This window comes from Amblyomma mixtum, chromosome 2 (assembly GCF_055824585.1).
Source record: "Amblyomma mixtum isolate Tamu chromosome 2, ASM5582458v1, whole genome shotgun sequence".
Lineage (NCBI taxonomy): Eukaryota > Metazoa > Arthropoda > Arachnida > Ixodida > Ixodidae > Amblyomma > Amblyomma mixtum.
The window spans coordinates 253,905,153-253,929,864 of NC_143013.1; the positions used below are offsets into that span (position 1 = coordinate 253,905,153).

The 24,712-nt window shown below is 46.1% G+C and overlaps 1 protein-coding gene across 4 annotated transcripts in view; it reads left to right on the plus strand.

The window, feature by feature from the left end:
* The window catches only part of LOC149363554 (phosphatidylinositol-3,5-bisphosphate 3-phosphatase MTMR3), a 33,622-nt gene that overhangs the window by 3,315 nt on the left and 5,595 nt on the right, over positions 1-24,712 (plus strand). For all 4 annotated transcript variants that reach the window (XM_089573538.1, XM_089573539.1, XM_089573540.1 and 1 more), the window contains exons 2-13: positions 6,014-6,349; positions 7,610-7,767; positions 8,166-8,280; positions 9,860-9,973; positions 10,604-10,827; positions 11,097-11,322; positions 11,459-11,654; positions 12,834-13,019; positions 15,753-15,920; positions 16,910-17,766; positions 22,220-22,391; positions 24,061-24,171. In XM_089573538.1, coding sequence (XP_089429664.1) covers positions 6,024-6,349; positions 7,610-7,767; positions 8,166-8,280; positions 9,860-9,973; positions 10,604-10,827; positions 11,097-11,322; positions 11,459-11,654; positions 12,834-13,019; positions 15,753-15,920; positions 16,910-17,766; positions 22,220-22,391; positions 24,061-24,171 — 2,853 coding nt within the window. In that variant the 5' untranslated portion in view covers positions 6,014-6,023. The remainder of the gene's footprint in view (positions 1-6,013; positions 6,350-7,609; positions 7,768-8,165; positions 8,281-9,859; positions 9,974-10,603; positions 10,828-11,096; positions 11,323-11,458; positions 11,655-12,833; positions 13,020-15,752; positions 15,921-16,909; positions 17,767-22,219; positions 22,392-24,060; positions 24,172-24,712) is intronic.

Sequence of the window (24,712 nt, forward strand, 5' to 3'; positions counted from 1 at the left end):
AAGACAAATTAGCAAAGAGACACTTGGAAAGAGTGGTATTTTCAGGAATCTCACACATCACCTGGGCACAAGCATTTTGTGATTTCAGGTTATACAGTTACGTTGTCACCATTTTTTGTGTTGCTACAGTCTCTGTTGCATTCTTTCCTTTCACAATGCAGCACGGTGACACAAACCAATTGGCCGAGTTATCGGTGTCATGGAATACTAGCCAGTGTTGCATTGCTACAGTTTGTGTTAATCACAGTGTACAGATTTTTTAGCGTTTCATGTTAAGCAGACCTTTTTTTTAGTACTTTAGCACTAACGCCCTACTCACGAATTTCGCCTGAAGGCCTCCTTTACCTTGAAAATTGAGCCGCAAACCAAAACCGAAGTGAAAACCAAAGTGCTAGCACACCTAAATCACAATTGGCCTCACCATGCCAAATTGTCCATCATTTTTTAGTTGTGTCTTTGGGAAACTAAACAAAGGTCCAAGTTCTTCATCTTAAGAGTATTCAGCTTTCCTGAGCTCATCCCTGATGGGAGCCCAGCGTAATGCAAGTGGAATCTGTTAGTCTGGCAGTGCTTTCAGAACTTCGCTAGAATGTTTGCACTGATTTGCTTGGTACCACAGTTCATTTATTTGTTTGCACTTTTTATTCGAGATGTTTGCCATTAGGCATAAGAGAAAGAGAGAGAAAGTTAGAAGAAAGAGTTTGATAAAGTGATTGTCATGCACTTATAAATGCCCTAAACCAGTCATTGCATGCTGTAGTGCTTTGTCCGATCAGCAATCTTTAGTTTTTATATAAGTGAAACATTATTCTATTCTAGGACGTGGCTACTCTAAGCCGTGCTGTAAACTCCTCATACTGCTTTTCACTTCAAGTTTATTTATGCCTACCAGTACTTCCTGACTGTGGTGTTCTTCCTGATATAGCAGGTTATTGAAACGAGCACTCCTGTTTCCACTCTGAAGCAAAGCAATGTCTTAAAGGGTGCTCAAGGATCGAGCTTCGTACTAGTAAACAGGAAAACTAATTAGCAGCATAGGTATTCAATGAAAACATTTCGGGAAGTGGTCATTTCTACATCAAACATTGAACTGAGGTGTAAAAAAAATAGAAAGCTGAGCTGTAAAAGCTTTTTTGTGAGGTACTAAGCTATGCATATGTTGCACACAAAACTAAGGTAGTCTGTATTTGTACATGTTTATGGTGCACATACTGATTGCTTGGAACCTTTGAGAAGAGGTTTAAATAAGCTTTTTATGAGTATTAGTCAGTGCACTGACATTGCACTTGTATCAAGCTTTGTGGACAGCAACGTCTGTCTGCTTTTATGAATATATGAGGCTATTCACGGCTTCGTTGTGTACAGTACTAATTAGTACTCTGTTATGCTGGTGCTTGAACTATTCCTTTTTATTTTTTTATTTTTTTGCTATCTAGGTTAAGTGAAAGGTACATAAATTTTTCAACAAGGTTAGTTTGCTTTCATGGACAGGTATCTGAGGAAAAAAAATTGCGTAGAAATGGGTGTGACAGTACTTTGTAATGCTTTACCTGTGTAGAGAGCGTCGATATAGAGCGTGGATATTTGATGTTACCGGTTGTTCAAGAACTTTTATTCTAAAATGGCTTTTGCTTCTTCAGGTCATTGGCATTACTGGAGTGGCACATTGCTGGCGTGCTTTCTCAGTGATGTAGTATTAGCAAACTTGTCATGTTGTTGTACTGTAGGCTTTGCAACACCAGTTTAAACTAGTGGTCAGGAAGGGGAATGTATATATATTGGAGAGAGTCAAGGCGTTGGCCGTTGTGAAGTGCAGTGTTTATGCTATCTTGATTTTCATCCTCAGTAAACGTCTTACACTGTTGAAACACTTAAGAAGCTACTCTGTGTTTTTCCCCTTGTGTCTTTGTCCGTGCACGTTGCGCCATTTTGAGAAGCATGAGCAGCCAACTAGCCACCTCTGCCCTTGTAATCTTTATGAAGCTTGAATTGAATTGAGTTCATTTCCCCAGTGTCACTTGGGGGGAGGGCCGAGGATAAAAGTGCGAGAACAGCTTGACGAGTCCATCGACCCCTACAGTGCGTGGCAGCAGATAGCTATGCAGGAAAATAAGTATGCATACAAAGACCGAAACAAGTCAGTCACCCTTGTAGTGTGGGGCAGCAAAAAATAATAAAATAAGACGTAAAGAGAGGTATGTGCACACACATACAAAAAAAAGCACCAATGATGAAGCAGTTTCAATGTAATTACAGTAGGGAGATCAGTTTTAAAAATGATTTTCGCAAAATTTTAACTATATTCACATCAGCAGCACTGAGTGCGTTCAAAGTATGTGGCAGTGTGTTCTTAATACTTTGTGTACCATATGTAGTATGTCATGTTTCAACATACCATTGTTCAGGGTGTCTGCTTGTGAAATTGGCGAGTGTTAATACGAAGGTCTGCTAAGTGGCGGAGGTGGTTGGTGTATTTAACTAGCATAGCTCAGTTCTGTAGGCATCAAGCAGTCATAAAGGGGCCGCTAAACACATTCTCAATGCATTGTTTTGCCTGTTGGTTGCACAGAATGAGTTATAGTTATGCTATTAGCATTGGTCGTATAGCGTGTATTTCAGTTTTTAGTATTTTAATTAGCTTGCAAAAACAAATTCATGGCGCTGATGGTGTCACCACACAGTGGCAGTTTTCAGCAGTGGATACGACATCATCGGGTGGGAGCTTGATGATTGGGCAGACAGTAAATATACTGCAGAACGGCTTGGCAGAATCGATTTGATGGAGTCATTGCATTCTACAAGTGTTCGTTCCGGTCCCAAGGAAGGACACATTATAAAAGCCATTCGTTTCACATTTACCAGTACACATTGTCAGCTTGTGGAGGATCACCAGGCGCTGCCACCAGATGACACCACATTCCCGTCAGCAGTGGCAGGGCATGGTATGCGGTGGCGTTAGTGGTACGCGCTATGCTAAAATATCTCGCGCAGGCCGTCACTCCATCGCTATATCTCACGCTCGAGTTCGGATGAGTCAGGGAATGCCATTGATCAGTGATCCCTTCTGCGCCTCGACATGACGGTGAAGCATCACTGGGCTAGCTGGGCGTCCGCATGGTTGTTGTAACCATAGAAACAACTCTGCCAGCCATGGCAAGAACGAGTTACAGCGAAACAGGAAACTATGGTGTGCAAACTTCTGCAACATGCTCAGATAGGCAGTTTTGATTGGTCCCAACCAGTGTCGTCACTGGGAAAGGGAAATGGGAATGGGAAGCACCGCGGAAATAGAGTTGAAGGCAGGATTTTGTTTGCTTGTATTTTGAAATTTGTCCATTGAATAACTCTCATTCCTATGAGCCAATCACTGTAATTATTTTGAGTTAGCATCTGTGTTGCATAAAGGATTCACTTGAAGGATAGTCAGCATCCCTACAAGTAGTGTTTCACAGCCCCTTTGCGTGGTAAAGGTCAGATATTTTTACTACACCATACTGATCGAAAACCTCGGCTGTGTGGGCGAGAAAACTGTGGTTACTTATTGCACGTAAAACTTCAAATTGGGATCCCTCTTCTTGGCATTCTTTGTGAGCTTATAAAGCATGTTTTCTCTTGTAGTGTTTGTTTTAAGTGGGAAGCTCCACTGTGCGAATTTATTTGTGTGAACTATAATGCTGGAAATTACAACCTTTCTTTATATGATTCCGGTGTGCACATATGTTGATGTGCACCACTTTTTACGAGAGAAATAGCGTGCACAAGGCATAACTAGTTTCCCATTGGAATGAGCAGACAGCCAGATATCTTGCAAATGTGGTGGAAATGAATGTTGATATGATTGCACCACATGTCTTTGAGTGCAATTACTCCATGCTGCACATTGTGTACATGCACTCATTTGCTGGCCGCCGCGGTGGCTCAGTGGTTATGGTGCTCGGCTGCTGACCCGAAAGACGCGGGTTCAATCCCGGCCGCGGCGGTTGAATTTCTTTGGAGGAGAAATTTTAGAGGCCCGTGTGCTGTGTGATGTCAGTGCACGTTAAAGAACCCCAGGCGGTCGAAATTTCCGGAGCCCTCCACTACGGCGTCTCTCATAGCCTTAGTCGCTTTGGGACGTTAAACCCCATAAACTAAACTAAACTACTCATTTTCTTAAATTCTCTCCCATGCTTAAGAATGTTAGAGAGATACATTGCAAAAAAATCGCGAAGTAAGTGACACATGCATGCAGTCATTTGTCTGTGTTGGCCACCATGTAGGTAGTTCCAGCGTGCATTGCAAGCATTTATGGTTCTGTTGCGCCAAAGAGACAAGTTTCCCCTCTTGTATATTGATGCTTAATGCTTAGGTTCTTTTACCTTCTCGACTCCAGCGATATCACATTGTGGTATACTGGGCTACTGCAAAAGAGGAAGGTTTTTATTGGAGACGAGGGAGTTAGGTGAGCATGTATAATAACCACCCGTATGCTAGTCTACGTAAGGGCCAGAGGGTGGTAGTGATGAGTTTAAGGAAGAGGAAAAAGTCGTAGGAAAGGAGGAATTGGGAAGGTATTGAAAGAAAGAAAAACTTGCGTGGAAACGATGCATTTATGACATTTAGGGGCGAGCTGAATGACAGGGACGAAAGCACTGTAAATTAATGCGATTTCGGGTAGATGTGGGGATAAAAATTTAAATGCTTGTTGGTGCTTAGAAAGCCACAGTTTTAAGTGGGCCCGTTCTGATTATTAGTGTCAGGCACTCTTGAGCGACCGTCTCCTTCAGCCCGGAGTTTCTCATCTATGTATGCTAGGTGTTCTAGTAGGCCGTACCGGTGCTATGCTTCCAGCAAACTCCCGTGATGCAGTGGTGCTCCAGCTGCTCCATTTGCTCCATTTTGATACATTTACATTTTGCTGCACCAGTCTCCTCCAAAAGTGACAAATTGATCAATATTGCTCCTTAGCTGCTCCAAAAAGAAGATACGGTCGCGGGAAAGCAACTATATTGAGCCATTCAGGATTTCGGTTGACAACCTACTAAAATGTTTTCGCAGTTGGCAACCTAGGGCGTTGGTGGGCTGCCTTGTAGAATTTAGCAGCCAGTTTTTATGGAGGAAGGAAAGAACTCGGGAGAGGCTGTTACTTCACATTTTTTGAAGCCGGCTCCCGTAGGGGAAAAAACTGAGCAGGGAGCGTCCGGTGAAGCCTAGTCATAAAGACCATCGCCGCACCCATTGAAGCGCGTGATTTCAGACCTTCATGTAGTAAAGGTGTTGCGGGAGTTGACCTTGATGAAACGAACTGGCTACGCCCTCTCTCTGTTAGTGCTGAGCCACTCAAAATTTGTTAGAACCACGCGAAAGTTCCGTGACGATAAAGCACGAACTGACATGAGAGGAACGCCGATCGCATCGAGCCGCTGCAGTTGGCGCAACGCGCCGTGCTCCAGCGCCGTTGGCGCATCTCCGGCTCTTTCTCTTTAGGAACGTCATACCACATGGCGTTACAACTGTTCATGCTCAAAAGCAGCGAAAAATGATAGGGCATAGCAAAAAAGAAAAGACACGAGCAGTGCGCGGCCATCACTGCCGCGTGGTTGTAAAGAAAAATGTAAAGAAAAATCTCAGACTTTTTAAAAATTTCTTTATGACCACGTTTAACTGTAGAGCCAACATGAAAAAAGAATGATTCTAGTAAACGTGTTCTCTGGACTTTTAGTCAAGCACACTTGGTTGAACTTGCGTGCAAGGCAGTGTGAGCATTAATAAAATATTTTCTCTGTTTTTGTGATTGTTTTTTTCCTAGCTACGCATGGCTGAACCTTATCTCGTTAGGAACAAACTCTTTGTGACTCCTTTATTCCGTTCATGCTGTTCCCATGTTGCTCCAGGGTTATCGTTCTGATACAAATGTGCTCCAGAATGGATATTTTTCTGCTCCAAAAATTGCTCCAGAACTTGAAATGGCTGGAGCACCACTGCGTGATGGTATTAGTCGTTGCTTATGCGGTGTGATGCCTCTTTGGCGCAGGGTCTCTGGCATGGAGGAGGGGGAAGGCTCCCCGCCTGGTGATGGAGAAAGCGGCACCCCGTCCAGCTTTCTGAACCTGACCGGGAGTGAGGCATACCCCAAGCGGGCCCTGGTGTCGGATGACCCCTCGCTGGTCGTGCCGTTTCCGTGCCTGCCGGGCGAGGCAGTGGAGTTCCTCGGCCGCTCGACACAGGGCGTCGTGGCCCTCTCCTCGTACCGCTTCTTCCTGGCTGGACCTGAACAGCAGGTGAACCTTCCCCTGGGGCTGCTCGAGACAGTTGAGTGTCGCGACATCTTCTACCTGCACCTGATCTGCAAGGATGCCCGCTCCTTCAGGTGAGCAGTGATGCTGTGCAAAGGACTCCTCTTTTAGTTTATAGAGGTTAATGTTGCTTACAACCACTTCACTGTCATTACCTGCTAACAGAACATCGAGCTTTTCCAGGCAAATAAGCGTTCATTGATATGACGCTTTGGTCATATAATAAACTTAAAGGTGCACTGAAGAGGAATCTGAACTCGTCTTTTTGCCGCGGGAACTCGATCTACACGTTCCGAGCATTCTTAGAAACTGCAACTTATTGCCCGGTGTGGCCGATTTCCCTAATTAAATCGAATTAACGGCCGGCTCCCGCCTTTATTTTTTTAATTCTGCCTCGTACGGTGGGCGGAGTCTACTGACGCGGGGAGTGCCTTTCACCCAGTCCCGTGGCGGCTTGCCGCTCTGCCATCGGCGGAGTAATACGTAGTAGTCCGTAGAAGCAAATAGTCCGCGTGTATTTTTATTTCTGCGGGCTTATTTTGCGGCTATATTATCTGCGAATGAAACTATTTATTCACAGAAACCTAAAAAACAAAATGAAGCGAAAGCAAAGCCTCCACGGAGCTGGCTGAAAGGCACTCCCCGCGTCTGTCGACTCCGCCCACCGTACGAGGCAGAATTCAAAAAGAAGGCGGGAGCCGGACGTTAATTCAATTTAATTAGGGAAATCGGCCACACAGGGCAATAAATCGAAGTTTCTAAGATTGCTCAGAACATGTAGATTGAGTTCCCGCGGCAAAAAGACGAGTTCAGATTCCTCTTCAGTGCACCTTTAACTGTCATTGCACTTGTCTTTAGGTCACTGAAGTGTAAACCTATTCTAGAAAAGCAGTCTTCTTGTGCCTATGCCTGAATATTCATATATTTTTAGGCAGATTACAGCGCGTGTCAAGCCATTTCTTAGTATCGGTGTTGTGCAGCTTAACTTATACAAGTGTTGAGATGTCTCAGGCATTAATCTTTCCCTGAGCTTCTCCAGTTTGCGTGCACCGCTGTTGGCACACGGATGTGCTACAGTAGAGCGGAGCTGACAGCTGCCAATCGACCAGCCGGAACAGCCCTAAACATGGGATTCGTTGCTGTTAAATGGCTGAAGCACTTTCATTGTTGTTATGGGATTCAGAGAACTGACTTTATTTTGAAGCGATGATTATTTTCGCATATGTTTGTGAACTTACTCGCATCTGCTGAGCGTGTTGCAGCATTTTTTGAAGGATACCCAAAGGGGCCTACCCTCTGTCTGTGGATGAGTGTTTGACTTCTTGTTTGTGCAGGTGTTCGTTTGCCACAAACGAAGACTGCCAGAAGTGGCTCAGGCGCCTCACCAATGCAATCCAGCTGCCAAAGCGGCTGGACGACCTGTTTGCCTTTCGTTTCTACCTCTACTGCCGCGAAGAGCGCTACGACGACCTCTTTCCTTTCCTCAAGTGTGGTGAGTCGTGAACCCCTAATTGCTGCTACCTGTGCTGCAGTTTACACCATTTGAAATGCTCGTTTCATGGTCTTGTTCATTCGAACACAAGTGTCCTATCGTCGTTGCTTTGTCAGCGTTTTGGACCAGTTTTTGTACTTGGCTTTGGAGCATATTGGCCAGCACCGAGTCACCAACTAGTTTTCGCTTCTCATTCCTGTGCCATTGCAAAATGTACTGGGCAGGATCACTGAAGATTTTGTTTTGACAACTTCCAGTAGCAGCGATTGTCAAGTGGAAATAGCTCAAAATAGTGCATGGAAGTAAAGCGGCTCCTCTCTCTTGCTTAACTGAGGAAATAGGTGGAAAATGTGATGAAGGAGTTATGCTAACCTCTGTTCACGCCTCTTCCATTGCAGATAGGCCAAGCTTAGACAAAGACACCTCCGTACTGCACCAGGAATGCAAACGCATGGGCTTCGACACAGACCTTGGAGGCACGTGGAAGATCACTAGCATTAACGAGACATTCAAGTGAGTCGTCTCTTTCAATGATGCACTATGTATGCTGAGGAGCTGTACTATGTTTTAAAATTGGCATGCAATGCTGCGGAAAGTGTGGAGGTAGTGCCCTTATGAAATTCTCTCATTCTGCCAAGTGTTGCTGCTGCCTATTCTTTGATCCTCAGTGAACAGCATAATGTCCGTGTTGCTGGGACTGTTTCAGTTCACATCAACTTGGTCTTCACTGAGCGTAAGTGCAAATCGGGTGCTGCCTCTGGGTGACATTTCAAACGGGATTGAACCCACTCGGCTGCTGGGTCGGAGGACCCAGCATGCAAAAGGCACCCGTGTGCTCTGTGATGTCGGCGCACGTTGAAGAACCCCCAGTTGTCGAAACTAATCTGGAACCCTCCACTACGGCATCCTTCATAGCCCGTAGTTTGCTTCATGGTATTAAACCCCACGATTTACAATTTTTTACAATTTGCGCGACTCAAACCACCACTGTCAAATGCAGGCGAGATTTTTGAGCGCACAAGAAAGCCAACAATTGCTATACTGTAATCTTCACAGCATTATTAGATAGAAAGTGTGATAGTAAATTGAGGCTACAAAGTCTGTTGTAATATTTGATTAAACTACTATGTAGTAAAGCTCTGGGTCGTTGTGCCTGCTTGCACAAAGGCATATGTACTGTATTTACTTGCATATTTAGCACACTTTTTTTTCTTTAAATTAAGGCTTCAAAAAGGGGGTCCGCAAAACACACGAAAGTTTTGTCAACACGTCCTAAAAAACTCCACAAAGGTCATGACGCGCAGCATGTACTGTATATTGGCACCTATACGTAGACCCTTCAGTTTGCACCCCTCGCTGGACCAGCTCTGACTCCAAATGTAAGGTGCTTACCCCCCTCCTGCCCTGCCCCATGTTATGTAGTTTCCCGTGGGATGCCATTACGGTGTGTGTGCAGCTCCAAGCAATAAACGCGTAGCTATACAGTCATCAAGCCAGCAGTCAGAGGCCAGGGGAGATAACTGGCGATAAAATAGCGCACATGCATGCAGCCCAGCTGGCTAGCGGCAAATCAAACAGCAAACGGTTTGGTAGTTTCGGATTCCATCGCGCGCGTGCGACTGTTTGGTCAGGAGAGCAATTGCCAGCGCGAGTGTGCCAAGTAAATGGCGCGTACTTCGTCCCCTGCCTCTCGTACCTTTTGCTGCCGCGCACAGCGACACGGCTGCGTTGGTATGCTTAGTCTCGGCACCATACTGTTCCCATGCGTGCCACCTGTCGCTGCAACTGCTACCTCTAAATCTCTTGTAACTGGCAGTGATGTGACAATGACGAAAAGAGAGCGGCCTTGCATTTCCTTTTGAGACTTATGCAGCAGAAACTATGCAACAAGATGCGATCACACTTCTGTGAAGCAACAGTGAGCGCAATGAAAGTGTCGGCTTTGTTTGCCTTTGTTCACATTTTTTGCGTGGCTTGTAGTGGAGGACTTGGTCTCATGTGAGGAGGGTTCTGTGGTCGTTTACTCCGGTGATTGATGGCACGCACCTACTGAGTGCCTGGTTTGCGTGTTTTTTTAATGCTCCACAAACAGGGTCTGCAGCAGCTACCCACGCTACTTAATCGTCCCCACTTCAGTGCCAGATCAGGACCTGGAAACCGTGGCCAGCTTTCGCTATTCCCGGAGGATCCCCACAGTTGTTTGGAGGCAAGATTTTTTTCCCTTCTTTTTTTCCTTGCCTTCTGTCGGTCACTGGTGGTATAACTGTGCTTATCCATTGGTTCTTGCATCAGTGTAGAGATGTTGTAAGGTAGGCTAGAACCCCATTGTTACATTTTTCACGGAACTGCGGAAACTACGGACACGGGCTGCTATTGCAAGACTGGCTGACAAAAATGTAGCATCCAGGAAAACGTTGCACCCAGAAATGTAACAGCAGGGTTCTACTGTGTAAGCAAATGTAACTCAATGTTGAAACACCTGGCAATAAAAGTTCTGGGCCCGTATTCTCACTTCGATCACTGTGGCCGCTGACACCCAGATGCTAAGGCAGATGGGGTGAAGCAGTGGAAGCAGTTTCAGCTGCAAGTTTCATCTAATCTTGTTGACACAGACATTGTCACTGCCATTATGGGCCTGCATGGCTGCAGCATGAGTTCAAAAACTTCATCTTCTATTTGGTCATGTTATATTAGTTTTCCTCTGTAACTGTCATGACCTTGTTAATGCATTGCTGCTCAATGTCATTTAGCAGCTAGCTAGGCTGTGTGAGCTTAGTTGTGTAGTCCAGGAAGTCACCTTCGAATCCTCGTCTCATTGCTTTTCTGCCATTTGCAGGCATCACTTATACGGGACGGTCATAGCACGCTCGGCACAGCCCGAGGTTGGCTGGTTGGGCTGGCGCAGTCCCCAGGATGAGAACCTGATTCAGGCCATAGCAGATGCCTGCAGCATTGATCCGGGTCCTGCCATCGGCAATGGACTGGAGAGCTTGCCTGACGACCAGAGGCTTGACTCTGATGCGTCAGACCTTTCTCTGCTCAACGGCGGCTTGACAGCCAGTGAGTCTCGCCTCTTCCACCTCATGTGCTGCATTCTCTGTCTCTCTAAGGTACTGCTTGAGCATAGGGGTGTGGTTTTGATAGCTGGCTTTAGGCCTACCTTTCTGCGAGAACAAGATATGGAAACACCCGCAGACTGAGATGTTTGTGCAGAGTGAAGAATCGTAGGTGATGATCCGGCTGGAGCTCGTCGGTACAGCAGCGATCTCTTCTGTTGTGCAGTGTCAAAGTGCACAAGTTGCATTTCTTTTCCATGTTTGCCCCTGCAGGCATGCACTTTGAGCCGCGGCCAGCACCACAGCGCAAGATGCTCATCCTGGACGCCCGGTCGTACGCCGCGGCCGTGGCCAACCGAGCCAAGGGTGGTGGCTGCGAGTGCCCAGAGTACTACCCCAACTGCGAGGTGCAGTTCATGGGCCTGGCCAACATCCACAGCATCCGCAAGAGTTTCCATGCGGTGCGCGCTCTCTGCGCTTCCACGGCCGATCCATCCAGGTGGGTGCCTGACCTTGCACTTCCGTTCATGCCTTACCCTGAAGTGTTGCATTCAAGTGCACTCTTAGTCCAACCTGGCGCCACAATGGGATGACTGGTTTGCGTTGCCTCATTTATTATTACTTTTTTTCCCCAGTTGGATGTCAAACTTGGAGTCCAGCAAATGGTTGCACCACCTCTCTGGATTGCTGAAAGCCTCGCTCATGGTGGCCAACGCAGTCGACCTGGAGCGGCGGCCCGTGCTCGTGCACTGCTCGGATGGTTGGGACCGCACACCCCAGATTGTGGCCCTGGCAGAACTGATGTTGGATCCCTATTACCGCACCATTGATGTGAGTATTTCGCTGCTAGCACTAGCTTTTCAGTTTGCAAATGTGGGGCTTTAGAAGAATACTCTTCGGGCAACTTTCATTTCTTTTGCTGACAAAGTTCTGAGCCTCCGAAGGAGTACTGGCACAAAATGTTGGAAGTCAAAGTACAGCCTTTGTCAAAAGTTTAGAGCCCAGGGGGTTTGCTTCAAAGCAGTATTGTGGTGCTCCTGTAGCACTCATGGAAGTCCTACGCATTGGAGGGAGCAGGACAAAAAATCTTCTTACCTTCAGGAGATTTGGGACGCTGAGCGCGCATTACAAGCAAAGCAGTGTGGCCCAGAAGCAAACCCCCTGGGCTCTAAACTTCTGACAAAGGCTGTACCTGGGTGGCTCAGTTATTGTATGCATAGACTCTTTTCATCATATCGCAAGAAAGCAAAATTGCTTTAGCACACATTTTAAAGTCATTATAAAGACTGTGCTTGCAGTCCTACAAAACTGCGGTGCCCCACAACCTAGGCATTAGTGAAGCAAAGTGGCTTACTTGATACACAGAACAACCTCCATGAGGTTCTCTGATGTCCAACAAGGACTGCTGAAGTCAAGGATGAGGTAGTGGCTGTTCTTAGGGGGGCTAGCTCACCCACAGCATGTGAGAGGTTGGCGACTTGCACGATCACCAGCTGAGCTTTCGAAGCAACCCCTGTTGTCGTTGTACTTTCAGTTCTCTTTGCAATCATTATTGTGATTGGTCATAATAAACAGTGGTATAACTACTTAGTACAATAAAAAATTTTTCGATATGTTTTTTTTATTGTGGACAAAAAATGCATTATCTGGGGAAACATATGATCCAAAGCACCTAATTTTGAGGAGTGCAACTATTGAATGTGGTGTAACGGCATTTCCTGATCATTCCATTTCATAAAAATGTCATGTCATTTCTGGGCACAAGGTCTTTTTTAGCATTCAGTCCGCATCTGCATTGCCTTAAGCGTGGAAGGAACTTTGCTTCACATCCGGTCCATCATTGGCAATAGCAAAAGTGACCGAAATCTCTTGTGTGTCCTTTCTGTGCAAAAAAGTTGCCGCATGGTTGGCTGCCTCAGCGTTGTTGTTTTTCATGCTGCTTTCCCCAGACCCAGTCTGGTTGTGTGTAAGCCGTATGTAAGGTCGTATCATCGCCCCCTGCTTTCCCAGGGCTTCCAAGTGCTGGTCGAAAAGGAATGGCTCGAGTTCGGGCACAAGTTTGGCGACCGCTGCGGCAACAGCGCCACAGCCGAAGACCTTGGCGAGCGGTGCCCGGTGTTCCTCCAGTGGCTTGACTGCGTACACCAGCTGTTGGCGCAGTTCCCCTGCAGCTTCCAGTTCAACCAGCAGTACTTGGTATGCACTGGTTACTCAGTGTTAGTCACTGCATGCCACAGTACCTGTTTCAAAGTGATTCAACTGAGCAAGCAGATGTAGGGGCTTTTTTGCATGGCTCTGTGCAAACTGATCTCATCTTTTAATCTTTCCCATTTGTGTGTCCACTGTGTGCGCTTGTGCATGTAGGATTCACTGATAAAGTTATCTAAAAACAGCGAGATGAACAACACCGGCAGTAGATTGCATAATTTGTATTAATGTGTTGCTCATGTTAAATGCACTAAAGGTAACTGGCGCTTTCGACTCTGGGATATGAGCTCAATGTCAGCTGAGCATTAGTATGCAGAACATGTGAGGTGTGTTCTCTTGTTACATTCTCTAGAGGACAAATGTTAGTTTGACCACTATCTTAATGGACCGTAGTGAATTACGATTACAGTCGGTGACCGATTTTTGGGACTCCCTAGAGACCGCAAATTTCACTGGAAAAATCGCTAACTTATTGTCAATGTGTCGGAGGAAGCGGTCAGAAGTTTTGTGTGCATTCTGATACTTCACGTGACTAAATCTCATCAAGCGTTGTATACACAGATAACGGGTGGCAGCCGCTTTCATAAGATGGCTTACGATCGCTGTACTGCCTTCGGCACGTCGGCAACGGACACACGGGTTAGGGAAAATTCTGGACGCGAAAATGAACCCGCCGCTGCCGTAACTGCGCTGCGCCCGCAGTACAAAGGGCCCGGAACGAAGAGGCAAAGATGGTGAAACGTTAATATAATCGACAAACATCCGAAGCAGGTGCTCCGTTGGCGATTGCCTTAGTATAATTAGACCGTGCGATAAATCTGAGTAATCAACTAGGTCTGCGCAAATTACGCGTGGACGCAAATTATGTGAGTAAATAGAGTATCCGCAACGCCGTTTAAGAGGATTTCTTTTATTTTGAATATCATTTTGTTCGATCAAGTTTTCAATTTTCATTGCAGTTTGAATTAATGAGGTTCCACTGTGCACATTACAGTAGATTCTCATTAGAATCTCAATGATATGAATCTTATGGGATTGCGAAAAAATTCGTAATATCCGAAGTTTAGTACAGTAGAACCCCGCTGTTACGTTCCTCACTGCTGCGTTTTCCCGGCTGTTACGTCGTTTTCTTCGGGTCCCGGCATAGCTTCCATAGGATCCAATGTATTGGGAACCCCGCTGTTACGTCGTAGCCGAGGAAACGATCCCGCATGATACGTCGCAACCGGGCTCCCCGAACCCGCCCGGGCAATGCGCGCCAACCGGCATTTTGATTTTTGACGAGTCTTGGCCAGGCTTGGCTACGGAACTGGCTGCAAGAAGCCGCAGGCGAGTTGGAGAGGCCGCCACTAGATGGCTATCTGCCTCGCAAACGCCGAATGCCGCGATCTTTATCGTGGGAGGTGCTGACGAGGAGGCCCGGCTGGGGTCGCTTATCTGTTTTTCTCAGTTTTTCTCTTTTTTTTTATCTTTTAGCTCTCCTCTATCTGCAAGTGACAGCGGTGGTGGCTCGGCTGGAGCCAGTAGGCAGGCCCGTGCAATTTCCTTTTCATCCTTCTCTCAGTCCCAACAACATCTTTATCGTGCTTTGATGGCGTGATAGCGTTGCGTGAGCAAAAGGCGCTTCCCCTTGAGGAAAAGCTGGACGTACTAAACGCAGTCGACAGGCAGTCAGGGCGGCCTACGCGGAGCAGGAACATTTCAGTGCTTGACGCTGTGCACAACGTCGCTTCAGAGTGGACTGCAGTGAGCGCATGAACTGCACAGCACTGCTGCGTGCGGTGTGGCCGCACCGCAAAGCCACGCTGACAGCAATGCGGCCTTTGCTATTGAGAAACGCGTTGTTCTTTCCAGCGAGCGAAAGAAACTGCAATCCACCATTCTCGATTTTTTAAAGTCCTAGAGTCAATTTGCAGAAATAAATTGTTTCAAGTCAAATTAATTTTCGGTGCTTTCCTCAGTGTTGCGTTTTCCCGGCTGTTACGTTTTTTTTTCCCGGTCCGGTGAAAAACGTATGAACGGGGTTCTACTGTCTCATCCAAAACGAACGAAATATGTATGCAGAAGCATGGGAAATACATTCATGCAGATCTGGTTACGGATGACTGAATTTATTTACACCACTCACTGCTTCCTTTGCGTACAGTGCAACTAGTGATCGTGAAGTCGGTAATGTGCGGGCCGTGCATCCTCACTCACTCGCGACGTCAGCGATGTGCAGGCCTAGCCTGTTCACTGCTTCCTGTGCGTACAGTGCGACTAGCGACTGAGGAGTTGGTGATGTGTGGCCAGCGCACCGTCATGCACTGCTCGCTGTCCGTACCACGTGACTAGCGATAGCGCCGTTGGCGATGTACGGGCAGTGCTTAGTTCTTGAGGGTGTGGTAGCAGCTTGCGCGGTCATATCATCTGTTGTGGTGCGAGAGAGGTTTTGAGAACATCCAAATTCTGCACAATGCACTTAGGCCAGGAAACTTTACAAATTCATTTAATCTCGAACTTCATATCAACCGTGTTCGTGTCATTGAGATTTTACTGTGTATGGCGGCTTGGGTATTGGTGGCTTTTTTGGATGCTAGCTAATATGGTCAGGCACATACTTGTGCCTGTTCTTGCTACTTGCGGTGTTTGTTCTTCTCTTCTTTCACATGCCTGCTTTAACAATGTGAATAGCACTTGCTCATAATACATCCCCCTGTTTGTCTTGCCCTGCGGGAACAGGTGAAGCTGGCCCAGCACACATATTCGGGCCTGTTTGGAGACTTCCTGGGGAACAGTACCATGGAGCGCCAGAAGGAAGCAGTTGCCACAAGGACATTCTCTGTGTGGACTTTCCTCAAGGCCAGGCCCGAGCAGTACCTCAACTACCTGTACAGCCACACCGACCAAGTTAGTTCAGCACATCGCATTTTTCTCGCTGTGTGCCTGTCTTTTTTTTTTTTGCATTTGTTGTGGGAGGCAAGTTGCAAGCTGTTTGGAGCACTGCAGAGCACCAGCTAGGTTAATTGAGTGCAGTGAAACTTCGTTAAGGCACACTTCGCGAGACTACGGAAAAACTGCGTGCATTGGAGGAGTACGCCCTAACCGAAAACATCCACTGATCTGGAAGGCAGACACGGAACCTTTTATTCTCGTAGGGCTACAGAAATCCTTTACTTTAGTCAGCCACTGAGGCAGCTACTAGTGCAGACTCAAAGGCACTTGAAGCAGGTCCCAACTGTTCCACTTGTATGAACAGGCGAAACGCGTCTGTCATGCACGCAGTATGTCCAACGATAGGGCCTGGGATGTCTTCAGCTTCCAAGTCGGTGTCGTTTGCATTGGATGACTTTTTGCCGTTGATAGAGGCAACAATATCGCTATCAGACCTCACTGGAGGTGTCTCCACTGCACTGTCTATGTCTCCTAAAAAGCAAAAGGTAACAGTTTCCAGAGCGCTTCCCACTGCAAAACTCTTTTGTGACTTTGAGTGCCTGCCTAAACATGACCAGACAAGGACTCTCGCTGAATGCGCACTGAAGGCTGGATCGTTGACTGTCAGCATCTAACTTGATAAACCAGCTTGTCCGGAAGCGCGTGGATGTGGAAAGCTATGTAGGTTACAGCCAAGCTGCAGTGGTAGGAAGATGTGTATATTGTCAAGAGTCTTCATTTTAGTACATTGATGCTCACAGTTGCAGATTATTTTGTTATAGCAGTAACACACAACACAAAATTCTACTAATGCCACAGCTAGATGCCACTCTGTGAGCAGAGGCAGCAGCTGCCTCTGCTCTGCTGGCCATTTTTGCATGTTAAAGAGGGCATGTAATAAGGTCTGTGGTTGGTATGGATAACCTGACATCCAGTGAAAACCTTTTTGTTTGTTTCTGGAACAGGTTCTGAGGCCGCAGTGCCAGGTGCGTGACCTGCGTTTCTGGAGCGAGGTGTACCTGCAGCCCTCGACGGGGCTGCTGTCTCAGGGCCCACCTTCCACGCCACCCTCGGAAGCCCCAGAGCCAGCAGAGGAGACTCCACCCGAGCCAGCTGGCAGTAGCGACGTGTCAAACCTCGTCAAGACCAAGTCGGTGGACTCGCTCTTCGCGGGCAGTCAGTCCGAACAGTCACCACCCGCCGAAAAGCATCAGCGGCGACTTAGTGATCCAAGTCTAAAGGGGCTGCAGCCATCGGAGATGCACGGGCACGATGAGGGCACCGCTCCTTCACCAACCTGCCGGCGCAGCTTGAGCAATGGTGCATTGAATGTCAACCACGGAGAGGACGTCGCTCCGGAGAAGAGCTCAAAGACGGCCGACGCTGCTGCTGAGAATGACGGCACGCAAGAGCCTGGGCAGCAGGAGCCGCAGAAGCAACAGCATGTGGCGTCATCTATTGAGGACTCGACCGACACGCTTGTCAGTGAGGTTGGTGAGTTACAGGCCCCAGCGGCGGCGGTGGAGGAGGCGGCGGAAGAACAGAGAGAAAAGGTTGGCGAGGACACTGTGGAGGCTGCCTCCGCGTTGCAGCGGCAAGCGCACCTTCTCAGCAACACGGCCAGTACGAGCACGACGGACATCAGCAGTTCGGCTGTGTACCCATTCTCAGAACTGCCCGTGGAGGACGTGGCACCCAACAAGTGTCCGTACTGGCTGGCGCACAAAAACGGCGAGAATCTGCTGGCTGCAACTCGTAGTTCTTTGGCCCGTGCTGCTGCCAACGGCCGGGGTTCCCACTATTCCACACCTCTGCACTCAAGGTCAGTTCCTTGCTTGTTTTCATCTCAGATTTTTGTCTATGAAGGAAGTCACATAGAGACGGGACTTTATTGTTAATTAAGGGGGGACACTGGTCTTGAAAAGAAAATTTTATTAATCTAGTCATAGTTATGAAATTTTCAGGGCACATGTATCTTTGTACGCTGATTCTAGATATGTCATTTAATTTCATATAGTAAAACAATTCCTTGAGCACTTACGCACTTTTTATGCAAGTATTTTGCGGAGAGTTTTGAAGAAAATTTGCTGCAGGAAGCTCGCTGAAATGTATGCCATTGGGTTCTCTTGACACCAAGGAATACAATAAGGGTAAAATTATCATCCTGGCTCTCATAGAACTTGAGTAATAGGGTACTGAAGCTGCCACTTCAGAAACAGGAATACACACTTTCCTTCTCATTTCTGAAGCGACAACTTCAAAACTCTATAACTTATGTTCTATGATTGGCAGGAAGACAATTTCACCCTTATTGTATTCCTTGGTGTCAAGAGAATCCAATGGCATACATTTCAGCGAGTTTCCTGCAGCAAATTTTCTTCGAAACTCTCCGCAAAATGCTAGCATAAAAAGTGCATAAGTGCTCAAGGAATTGTTTTACATGAAATTAAATGACATATTTAGAATCAGCACACAAAAATACTTATTCCCTGAAGATTTTGTAACTGTGATTTCATTAATAAAAATTTTTTTTTCAAGACCAGTGTCCCCCCTTAAACCATCTGTAAGGAGCTCTCTCTACTCTTCCTCGTTGCTACATCGCTACATCTCCGCCAGTGCTTTAGCCAGCCTGCTTTATTTGAGAACGGCCTCTTGTTTCCCAGGGTTCCTCGAAAAATCACGTATTTTAACATTTTTCACTGAATTGTGTGTTAGCAGCCACACTTTTTTTCTTATGGTATTATGTTATGGTATTATGTTTGTTGAACATACCGCACAGGGATTGCTTAAAGTTTATCAACAGTAAACTCAGAAATAAGTGGCAGGCCGCATGGCAAGATCACGTAAACAACAAATTACATTCTGTGAAGCCAATTTTAGGGGAATGGCAATCATGTAGGCATCAAGAACGTTTTACCGAAGTTATTTTATCTCGGCTCCGCATTGGACACACCCACCTCACGCACAACTTTCTGCTAGCCAAACAAAACAAACCTCTCTGTGAAATGTGTGGTGCTGAACTCACAGTGAACCACATTTTAATTTCATACATAAAACTAGAAGAACTAAGAAAGAAATATTTCACAACATTTTACAGGGAAAGCATCCCATTACACCCCATGCTACTCTTAGGTGATCAAGCACTGGTTGACATTTCATGTATTTTTAGGTTTCTCAAGGAAGCCAACGTTTTAAACAAACTCTAAGTATTTTTAAAAAAGCTTCACCATTAACAAAAACTCTAACCTTGTGTTTGGCGCATCATAGCCTCAGTTGCTTTTGCGCCATAAAAATCAATATAACTAACTATTATGTTTGTGGATGTCAGCAGGAACAATGGAATGATGGGAATGTGATTAATTTAATCGTCTGAATTGTCTTGAAATGTAAAGTGGTAATGATCAAAGTTCTGCTGATGCCTCGACACACTTGCTTCCTCATCCGTCCAGGCAAACTAGCATATCAAGCGCTGCGGTTCAGGCAACAATGAATCCGCGGACTTCTATGGGACATGTCGCAATACTGGTGCCTGTCGAGAGCAGTGCAGTCAAGCCTTGTTATGGCGAACAGGTAAAAAATCGTGAAACAGTACAGTATACCTGAAATTCGTGATATAAAATTTTGCCAAAAAATTGCGCAGGAGAAGCGCAATTTAGTCAGTGAAGGCATTGAAACTTGGAGGGACCGTTTCCGAAGTTTTAACACCGTTTCGAAGTTGCTCGAGGCGATTCTGGAGGCCGCTAAAAACCGAGCACCTAATGCTGGTTAGGTTGGCTTCCCCACACACGTAAGTCTAGGCGTCTGACATGCCTTACAGCGTTACAGTGACGTTGCGTTAGAAATTGGATGCCAGAACGAAAGCTGTCAACCTTTTCACCAACTCCATGACAATCAACTTGAGCACGGATGGCTAGTGGAGGGTCACAACCAACCATGCCTTTGGTTCATGCCGCTTGTTCCGGGACGCTGTTGACGGGTGCGAGAGGCCGGAACACCGCGAACAGGTGCCAGCCATTTGGCTACCGACTGTTCACATCGCTATACCTCTATGGCACTCTTGGCACTGTGAGATAAAGCATGAACTGTGGCGCTAACGCTTGCACTCTACCACCAGTCAGTAGTAGCGAGGCAAAGCCTGCCATCTGAGCAGGTGGAGCTTAGCACTCGGCAGTTCGATATATCCATTTTATGGCAAATCGCTTACAATATATAAATTAAGATTTGCTTGCATTTATTAAAAATATTTAAGAACAGTTTGATATAGCCAATAAATTCGTAATATCCATGTTCATTACAATAAGGTTGGACTGTGTTACCATATTTGCACAGATATAGTGTTTTTTTGTTGTTGTTGTTGTTTTTGTTGTTGGATCATTTTTTTCCGAAATCACCTTGTATTTGAAACCAAGCTGCGGTTGTAGTGTTCTTTTTTTTCTTTTTTTGCTGTTTATGAGAGGCTTGCAGCAAGCTTACCCACTAGACTCATGAGCTGCGGGGAAAAGCCAACTTATCAACGACCATGGACCTCAATGAAGCTTCGCTGCCACTCTAAAGGCTGCGTGCGTTAATGCGCGGGAGAGTATTCCCATGGAATATTGCAGATTATTTGTTCTCATTTGTCGGAATTTAAAATTTTCCGCTGCAAAAATTTAGGAGCCTTAGTTACAAGTGTGCTCCAAATGTGTTAGTTACAGTAGGAGCCCACCCCCCCTCCTATCAATTTCTGAAATTAATGCCACTTGACAATTATGTATTTATTGCCTTTGCCTTGAGCAGCACTTGGGATAGATGAAAGGTGAAAAAAAAAAAAAAACCTACTGTCTGTTGCTGCCTGTAATTTTTGTTTTCTGCAAAAGAAAGCTGTTAATTTTGTGTGCTGCTTACTCACGACTCCTCGTCGTAAATAATGCCTTGTAGCTCATTTGTGGATCCTTAAAGTTCTTGGAGAAAGGTCTAGTTGCATTGATCCGAAAAAGTGGTTGTCATGTGCAAGATTTCATTTACTTCTTCAGGGGCTTGCTTCTCTCTACCGTCTTCAAATGATCTTTTTACTGTATGGTGCAGTCATAGCTTTTTTCCTCTGTTGACATACAAATGGTTGGAAATTGCACATGATTTGTGGACAGTGAAATTTTGATGTTCAGTGATATGCGTAGTGGCTCATCACTGCCGCCAACTGTGCAGTGGTATGCTGAGAACCTTAAGGAATTACGGTGTGCTGATACATGATGCATGAAAATGTATATTTTCGTTGGTTGTTAGGCATCTCTGGTTGCAAAATATATACATAAAACTTGTGCTTCATCTTGAAAGCGTTCACTAAGTTCACATCATGCTCTATCGTTTTGTGATTTCCCTTTTTGGAAACCTTGCTTACCTGTTTTCTAGGGTAAATGGCAGCCCTCTTAGTGACAGTCAGGTGGCAGTCAGATTAATGACTGGTCGTTAAAGGTTGCTCGGAAAGAGAAACCTTGGTCTCGCAATCCTCTTCGATGGCTGTGTTTCAAACAGCCACTTGTTGTGGCACTGGTGCATTGCCTAACCGCTGCACCACTTGCACCAGGAGTGATGTGAGAGGACTTCCAGCGATCTGTGAGTGTGAAGTAGAAAATGATGAATTCCGCATGTATGGGCATATGTAGGCAGAGTCTAGGCTACAGAGAAGGAGTGCTAGCGTGTGAGGGATCTCTAAAGCTATTGCATTGTACTCTTAAGGGTAGGATAATGGCTATCTGATGGTGAAAGAAAGAACAGTGTCATTGTCTGCAAAGTGATATGCTGGCTGGCTGCTGAAGGGACCCATTAATGCTATCGCTTCTTGCCCTTAGGGCAAAATTTACTTGTCCCCTCAAGTTTGTTCTTTTCTACGTGCACAGTGAAACTGCCTCTTTTAATACGTTCTTTAAACAAAATAGAAAGCCTTCTTGTGTCTACAAAATAGAAAGCCTTCTTGTGGTCTAGTGGAGTCTGTAGACAGGCACTTCACGGATATGAAAACTTTAATGTTGGAAATAAATTTTTGGGTGGTCGGACGGCTTACGCATGTGCAGTCGCCTGCAACGTTTAGAACTTAACAAGAGGATGGAAAAAAGTCCGAATAGTTGAGCAGTCTTGAGAAAAGAAAATCCTGTCGGGAATTAATAGAGTAGCTCCAGTAAACTGTCTGAATAATTGAGGTGTCTGTAATTTCAGTTTCTGAAAGATCAGTTGGGCAGTTAAACACCTGTCATTTCGACATCCCTGCTGGGTACAACCCCCATCTCGTGTGCATTCAGAACGCCAAGCTCAGGCTTCCCGGCCACACCCTGTGACGACAGGCTCCTGCTAGACCCGGTGGCATCGCGGACGGCAGCCGCTCCTCTACAGCAGCAGTTTGACGTCGACGGGATGGCCTGTCCTGCCGATGCGCTTCAACAGAGAATGCACCAGATGGTTCTAGACCACGAGGTGAGAATGATTAAGTACTAGTAGATGAAACGCCCTCTCGCTTCTGCAGCTTGGCTTGTGCAGTAGTGCTGGGACATACCGTATAAATGTGTGTATGGGCCGCACTCTGTTTTCCCAAAGGAATTTTTTTTTTTTGAGTATTCGTGTAAGGGCCGCACCCAAACTTCCCACGACCCATGCGGGAATAGCCTTTGAAATTAATGCGCCATGGCCTTTCGCAGTCAGCTTTGGCTGCGAGCAACGGTGCACTTGATTGCGGAAGCCACGCACACACACAGGAGCTTCCAGGTGCCGCCAACGGGTGGCGCCTGACGCCGCGGTTCATCATCATCATCGTCTACTTTTTCCTCCGCGGCAAGCTTCTGCTATCCATATCGGCATCAGTATCACCAGCTCCAGCTGCCAAATGCTCGGGAATCGTGGTAGCGGGTTAGGTCACTGTAGTTGTGGATTTTGCGTGCTGCCGCCGAGCGTTGCAGTTTTAGCATGGTGGGCAAGCACCTTAATAGCTACACGTCTCTGAGCTAGCTCTCGAACACGGCAAGCATGTGGCAGACCAGAAATTCGACGTGGCTGAGAAGTGCATTCGACAATAGTGCAACCAAAATGATGCATCGAGAAACACCAGCTGCAAAAAGCGCAGTTTCAGGTGCGAGTTTCCCAAATGGGAAGAGGAGCTGCTCTGCTATGTGATGGAAGTGCGGAACAATGGCTACATGTTGACAGTGGACATGCTGCACGAACTTCTTGTGGGATGAGTGTGCACCAGAGCACAGCACCAGCTCTGAGCCGAAGTACTCTGCGAGTGACAATTGAACGTAGTATAAATGCCACTCACTCCGTGATTGGCATGTTCTTACTTTTAAAAAAAAAAGAATTTTTTCGTGCATTGAGTGTATGGGCCGCACCCCGAAAATTAGCCCTCGAATCTGGGAATAAAAGTTTGGCCCTTACACGCGTTTATAAGGTACATTGTTCAGGCTAATTAAGCACCTTGAAGTGCGGAACAGTTCTACAGGTTTGACATTTTCTTTGAGCCCAACTTCTAAACTTTTTTCAAAGTTCTTCAGTTGTGCAAAGCTGGTTTTAATTTTGGGACCGTACAGCTTCTTTACACATGAGCCTGACTTAAAAAAAAAAAAAAGAATGGCTACTGCTTGGTAATGAGATTGACATTGGCATAGCACTGTGTCCTGAAGGTTCTCCAACACTGCAAATCTGAGTTTTGGGTGCAGTGTTAATTTATATGAAAGCTCACATTTCTAGTGAGTGCTTTAAAGGGATGCTGAGGACTAGTAGAGTTTGGCCTGTATCAGTGGGGTACTGCATTCTAATCACAAAAGGGCCACTCTTGCTGTAAATGGAGCTTTTATACTCCATTACATAATTATTATTTTATACTAAATGAATAATTAATAAATGAAACAATACTTGTTGACTCCTGCATTGCATGACAAATTTATGCAACTTAAATAAGTTATAAAAGCTGATGTCACTTTTAATATAAAAGCTGATGTCACTTTTAACTGTAATTTTCTCTGCATTTGGTGCTGTTTAAAAGCTGTCATGTGGCCATGTAACGCAAATCGTTCCACGCAGCTTATGCTATGGGCAGAATTGTTCTCGGCGCAAAGAACTGCTCAGTGTTGATCCCTATCTTTTGTTTCAGGCGAAAGTAGAAACCCTAGAAAGCGAGCTTCGCAGGGCCAGGATGGCACTAGAGCGCTGCACCTTTCTTCATGTCAACGGCAAGGAAGTTCTGGAGTCTCTAGAGGACGCGGTGAGTTGTCTACTGTACACAGTCACAAAGTGTATCTGGCATGAGTGATGCATGCATGAAGCGGTGTGTTGCGTTATGCTTGGCTGCACCGTGAAGTGCTTGAAATGCGCTTTTCCTGCCTAAGTGTTGCTTCTTGCTGATACCGTGTGAAGTGTTCACATTTGAACGTGTATTTGCCTATGTGCCAGCCAAAAGCCGCAGTCTCAGATGATCACATTCGGCAGTGCTTATCATAGTTCAAGCTATGTTGCAATTCCTTACTGCATTCAACAGTGTTCGCTGAGGTTACCACATTTCTGCTTGCTTTGAGCTTGCAGCGTACAGTGTATTCAGTCGGGTATGTCATGTCCAATTGTGGTCTGTGCTGAAAGTGGTTGACTGTTTGGAAAGGGTCTTGCAGCAGACTGTTGTTCTGTGCCCCAATCGTTGTCAGTGCTGTGAGTGACATAAAATTGACATTATGAGAGGCACTATGTCTGTAAACTTCTTCCGCCACTTCTGGCAATAGCTTCAAGCAGTACCCAGTGGGCACTAAAATTCC